Consider the following 6814-nt stretch of genomic DNA (forward strand, 5'->3'; position numbering starts at 1 on the left):
CCACCCCCATACCCCATCCACCCCCCCATACCCCATCAACCCCCACCGTACCCCATCAAACCCCCCCTGTACCCCATCCACCCCCCCATACCCCATCCACCCCCCCATACCCCATCACCCCCCCATACCCCATCAACCACCCCGTACCCCATCCACCCCCACCCTCACACACTGTACCCCATCCACACCACCCTCTCACACACGGTATCCCATCCACCCCCAACCTCTCACACACGGTACCCCATCCACCCCCCCACCCTCACACACTGTACCCCATCCACCCCCCCACCCTCACACACTGTATCCCATTCACCCCACACCTCACGCACTGTACCCCATCCACCCCCCATCCTCTCACACACGGTACCCCATCCACCCCCCACCCTCTCACGCACTGTACCCCATCCACAACCCACCCTCACACACTGTATCCCATCCACCCCCCACCCTCTCACACACTGTACCCCATCCACCCCCCACCTCACGCACTGTACCCCATCCAGCCCCCATCCTCTCACACACGGTACCCCATCCATCCCCCAACCCTCACACACTGTACCCCATCCACCCCCCCACCCTCACACACTGTATCCCATTCACCCCACACCTCACGCACTGTACCCCATCCACACCCCACCCTCACACACACGGTACCCCATCCACCCCCCACGCTCTCACACACTGTAACCCATCCACCCAAACCTCACACACTGTACCCCATCCACCCCCCACCTCACGCACTGTACCCCATCCTCTCACACACGGTATCCCATCCACCCCCCACCCTCACACACTGTACCCCATCCATGCCCCACCCTCTCACACACTGTACCCCATCCAACCCCTACCCCCTCACACACTGTACCCCATCCACCCCCCACCTCACGCACTGTACCCCATCCACCCACCATCCTCTCACACACGGTACCCCATCCACCCCCCACCCTCTCACACACTGTAACCCATCCACCCCCATCCTCTCACACACGGTACCCCATCCATCCCCCAACCCTCACACACTGTACCCCATCCACCCCCCCACCCTCACACACTGTATCCCATTCACCCCACACCTCACGCACTGTACCCCATCCACACCCCACCCTCACACACACGGTACCCCATCCACCCCCCAACCTCTCACACACTGTAACCCATCCACCCAAACCTCACGCACTGTACCCCATCCACAACCCACCCTCACACACTGTATCCCATCCACACACCCCTGTACCCCATCCACCACCCACCCTCACACACTGTATCCCATCCACACACCCCTGTACCCCATCCACACCCCACCCTCACACACTGTACCCCATCCACACCCCACCCTCACACACTGTACCCCATCCACACACCCCTGTACCCCATCCACCACCCACCCTCACACACTGTATCCCATCCACACACCCCTGTACCCCATCCACCACCCACCCTCACACACTGTACCCCATCCACATACCCCTGTACCCCATCCACCCCCCACCCTCACACACTGTATCCCATCCACACACCCCTGTACCCCATCCACACCCCACCCTCACACACTGTACCCCATCCACCCCCACTCTCTCTCACACTGTATTAGATCCAACCCACCTGTACCCCATCCACCCCCTACCCTCTCACACACTGTACCCTATCCACTCCCCCACCCGCACACACTGTACCCCATTCACCCCCCCATCCTAAAACACTGTACCCCATCCACTCCCCACCCTCACACACTGTACCCCATTCACCCCCTACCCTCACACACTGTACCCATCCATGGCCACCCTCACACACACTGTACCCCATCCACCCCTCACCCTCTCACACACTGTACCCCATTCACCCCCCCATCCTCACACACTACCCCATCCACCCCCACCCTCTCTCACACTGTACCCCATCCACTTCCACCCTCTCACACACTGTACCCCATCCACTCCCCACCCTCACACACTGTACCCCATCCACCCCCACCCTCTCATACACTGTACCCCATCCACCCCCCACCCTCTCACACACTGTACCCCATCCACACCCCACCCTCTCATACACTGTACTGACATCCAACCCCCACCCTTTCACACACTGTACCCCATCCACCCCCCACCCTCATACACTGTACCCCATTGACCCTCCACCCTCTCACACACTGTACCCCTTCGACCCACCACCCTCTCACACACTGTGCCCCATTCACGTCCCAACCTCAAACACACTGTGCCCCATTCACCCCCCACCCTCTCACACACTGTACCCCATCCACGCCCACCCTCACACACCCTGTACCCCATCCATGCCCACCCTCACACCCCTTGTACCACAGCCACACCCCACCCTCACACCCCCTGTACACCATTCACCCCCACCCTCACACACACTGTTCTCCATCCACCCCCACCCTCTCATACACTGTACCCCATCCACCCCCCACCCTCTCACACACTGTACCCCATTCACACTCCACCCTCACACACACTGTACCCCTTTGACCCTCCACCCTCACACACACTGTGCCCAATTGACACCCCACCCTCACCCCCCTCTAACCCCACCCAACCCCCCACTCTCACCCACACTGTACTCCATCCAACCCCCACACTCACACACACTGTACCCCATGCACCCTCCACCCTCTCACACACTGTACCCTTTCGACCCTCCACCCTCACATTCACTGTACCCCATCCGCCCCCCACCCTCTCACACACTGTACCCCATCCGCCCCCCACCCTCTCACATACTGTACCCCATCCAATCCCCACACTCACACACACTGTACCCCATCCAATCCCCACACTCACACACACTGTACCCCATCCACCCCCCACCCTCATACACTGTACCCCATCGACCCTCCACCTTCTCACACACTGTACCCCATCCACCCCCAACCCTCAAACACACTGTGCCCCATTTACGCCACCACCCTCACACACACTGTACCCCATCCCCGCCACCCTCATACACACTGTACCCCCACCACTCCCCCACCCGCACACACATTGTGCCCCGTCCACCCCCCCACCCTCACACACACTGTACCCCGTTCAACTCTAACCCTCACCCCTGTACCCCAACCACCCCCCACCCTCACACTCACTATACCCCATCCAACCCCCACCCTCTCAACACTGTAACCCATCCACACCCACCCTCTCACAGACTGTACCCCATCCACGCCCACCCTCTCACACACTGTACCCCATCCATGCCCACCCTCACACTCCTTGTACCACAGCCACACCCCACCCTCACACCCCCGTACCACATCCATTCCCACCCTCACACCCCTTGTACCACAGCCACCCCCCCATCCTCTCACACACTGTACCCCATCCACCCCCCACCTCACACACTGTACCCCATCCACCACTCGACCCTCAAACACACTGTCCCCCATTCACGCCCCCACCCTCACACCACCTGTACCCCATCCACCCCCACCCTCACTCAAACTGTGCCCCATTCACCCTCCGCCCTCACCCCCCTGTAACCCCATCCAACACCCACTCTCACTCACAATGTACCCCATCCAAACCCCACACTCACACACACTGTACCCCTTCAACCCTCCACCCTCTCACACACTGTACCCTATCCACCACCCGACCCTCAAACACACTGTGCCCCATTCACGCCCCCACCCTCACACACACTGTACCCCATCCACCCTCCACTCTCACACACACTGTCCCCCATCCACCACCCCACTCTCTCACACACTGTACCCCATTCCCCCCCACCCTCACAGCCCTGTACCCCATACACCCCGCACCCTCACACACACTGTAACCCCATCCTAACCGCACACCTCTCTCTCACACTCTGTACCCCATCCTCCCCCACCCTCACACACACTGTACCCCATCCAGCCCCCCCTCACACTCACTGTAGCCCCATCCACCCCCACCCTCACACATTCTGTACCCCCATGCCCCACCCTCACACACAGCGCACCCCCATTCACTCCCCACCCTCTCACCCCTTGTACCCACTTTGACCACCCCCACTCTCACACACATTTTACCACATCCACCCCCCACCCTCACACACACTGTACCCCATCCACAACCCATCCTCACACACACTGTACACCAGCCAGCCCCACCCTCACACACACTGTACCCCATCCACCCCCCCACCCTCTCCCACACTGTACTGACATCCACCCCTCACCCTCACACACACTGTACCCCATCCAACCCCCCACCCTCTCCCACACTGTACTGACATCCACCCCCCACCCTCACAAACACTGTACCCCATCCACCCCCACCCTCACACACACTGTACCCCAGCCAGCCCCACCCTCACACTGTACCCCATCCACACCCCGACCCTTACACATAGCCCCTGTGCCTGCATCCAACCCCCAAACTCACACTCAATGTGCCCCCATCCACTGTCCCACCCTCAAACGCACTGTACCCCATCCACCCCCTCCAACCCTCAAATACATCCGCTGCCCTTTCAACTCCCCACACACACGTGCGCGCACACACACACACACACACACACACACACACACACACACACACACACACACACACACACACACACACACACACACACACACACAGTACTCAATTCAAACACCAGGTTCCATCATTCGGCACCTTTGTTTTTTTTTCTGCAGTTTTATTTCCTTCCCCTGAAACCTGCTCATCTCACATAATTTGGTCAACACCATTGGTGCAGATTCTCATGCTTGTGCTTGCATCATTGACTTCCCTCTCTCTCTCTCTCTCCCCGGCTTATTCAGAATGTTCATCATCACAGCAATTGCTCAACTGGTCCTGCTGGGCTGTACCTGGATAATTGGAGTATTCCATTTCCAGGCACGGACTGCAGCGCTGGCTTACATCTTCACCATTGCCAACAGTTTCCAGGGAACATTCATCTTCCTCCTGCACTGTGTCAACAGCAAACAGGTAACGGTCATTGATATGCAGTCAAACATTATGCATGTGTGTGTGCATATACATGTGCATATGTGTGTGTGTGTGTGCATGTGTGTGTGTGTGTGTGTGCGCATGTACATGTGTATACATGTGTGTGCGTGCGTGTACATGTGCATATGTGTGTGTGCGTGTGCATGTACATGTGTATGTGTGTGTGTGTGTGCATGTGCATATGTCTGTGTGTTTATGCACATGTGCATACGTGTGTGTGTGTGTATGTGCATGTGCATCTGTGCGTGCATGTACATGTGCACATGTGTGTGTACATGTGCATACGTGTGTGCATGTGTGTGTGCATGTACATGTGCATACATGTATGTGTGTGCATGTACATGTGCATACATGTATGTGTGTGCATGTACATGTGCATACGTGTGTGTGTGTGTGTATGTACATGTGCATATGTGTGTGCATGAACATGTTTTTACGTGAGTGCATGTACATGTGCTTACATGTGTGTGTGTATGTACATGTGCATATGTGTGTGTGTGTGTGAGTATGTATGTGTGTGCGTGAGTGTGCGTGTGTATGTGCGGGTACATGTGCATATGTGTGTGTGTATGCATGTACATGTGCATACGTGTGTGTGTGCGTGCACTGTGTGTGTGTGTGTGTGTGTGTGTGTGTATGTATGTGATAGACAGAGAGGTGTTAATGTGTATTGCTGCTTCTAACAAGTTGAACTGCTTATTTATTCTGCCTCTTCCCTGTTGTGTCTGAAAGGTGCGAGATGAGTATCGCAAATGGATTTCAATGTTCTTCACTGAGCTGAAGATCTCAAAGTATGCGGCGTTCTCGGTATCCTCACACCCCAACAACTTCAGCCAGGTAGGAGTCGAGCAGTTTACTTATTACACTCAATCACGTTTATTTCCAAGGTGTTAGTGGGTGACAGTGTTCCTGGAAATGTCCATCCCGTCTGTCCCACACGTTGGAGAGGGTTTGCTTCTTTTCTAAATCTTCAGCAAGTTTTTTAAAATGTGCCCCGTATCATCTGGCTAATGCACTCACAGGAACTACGAGCAAGGAGATATTACATGCCCGTTTCCCCTAGTCCTTGAGGGGGTCATAGTGAGCTGCTATCACGAAGCACACCAGTCCAAACAGGCTTGGTCATTTCAGACTGAGCTGAGGACAAGTGTCTTCACTCGGAGAGTGCAGGAGCCTGTGGAATTCTCTGCCACAGCTGAGGCCAAAACATTTTGAAAGTTTTCAAAAAGGAGTTGGGTATATTTGTTTGGGCTAAAGGGATCAAATAGTATGGGGAGCAAGCAGGAGCAGTTCGAGGTATGGCAGAGCAGATTTGAAGGGCCGAATGGACTACTCTGTTCCTGCTTTCTAGTTTTGATGTGCATTAGGTGCTGCAGTGGGGTACTGAAATTGAGGTGACTGACCTCCAACAACGACCATCCCAGTGCCTGTGCTTTGAGTGTGTGCATGCCTGCCTGTGTGCCTGGGAAGGTGTATTTGTGCCTGTGTTTGTTTAACTGTGTGCACCTGTTAGTATGTCTGTGAGCATCTGCCTGTCTCCATGTGTGTGGCTGAATGCATTCTCTGTGTGTATGTGGTTTTGTGTCTGCAACTGTCTGTCTCTGTGTGTATAAGGGAGGCTGTCTTTGTATGCGTGTGTGTATGCAGCATTATATGTGTGTGAGAGAGTGTTTGCATGTGTGAGTGTGCGTGTGCGAGTGTGTGAGTGTGCGAGTGTGAGTGTGAATGTGTGAGTGTGCGAGTGTGTGTGTGTGCGTGTATGTGTGTGTGTGTATGTATGTGAGCAAGTGCGTGTGTGTGAGTGAGCGTGAGTATGTGTGTGGTGTGATTGTGTGTGTGTGTGTGTGTGTGTGTGAGTGTGATTG

At 55.7% G+C, this 6814-nt stretch overlaps 1 protein-coding gene across 3 annotated transcripts in view; it reads left to right on the forward strand.

Annotated features, from left to right (window-relative positions):
- Positions 1-6814, forward strand: part of LOC125447390 (adhesion G protein-coupled receptor E5-like) — a 71466-nt gene that overhangs the window by 61712 nt on the left and 2940 nt on the right. For all 3 annotated transcript variants that reach the window (XM_059640044.1, XM_059640046.1, XM_059640045.1), the window contains 2 exons: positions 4760-4928; positions 5682-5786. In XM_059640044.1, coding sequence (XP_059496027.1) covers positions 4760-4928; positions 5682-5786 — 274 coding nt within the window. The remainder of the gene's footprint in view (positions 1-4759; positions 4929-5681; positions 5787-6814) is intronic.

This window comes from Stegostoma tigrinum, chromosome 35, assembly GCF_030684315.1.
Source record: "Stegostoma tigrinum isolate sSteTig4 chromosome 35, sSteTig4.hap1, whole genome shotgun sequence".
Taxonomy (NCBI): domain Eukaryota; kingdom Metazoa; phylum Chordata; class Chondrichthyes; order Orectolobiformes; family Stegostomatidae; genus Stegostoma; species Stegostoma tigrinum.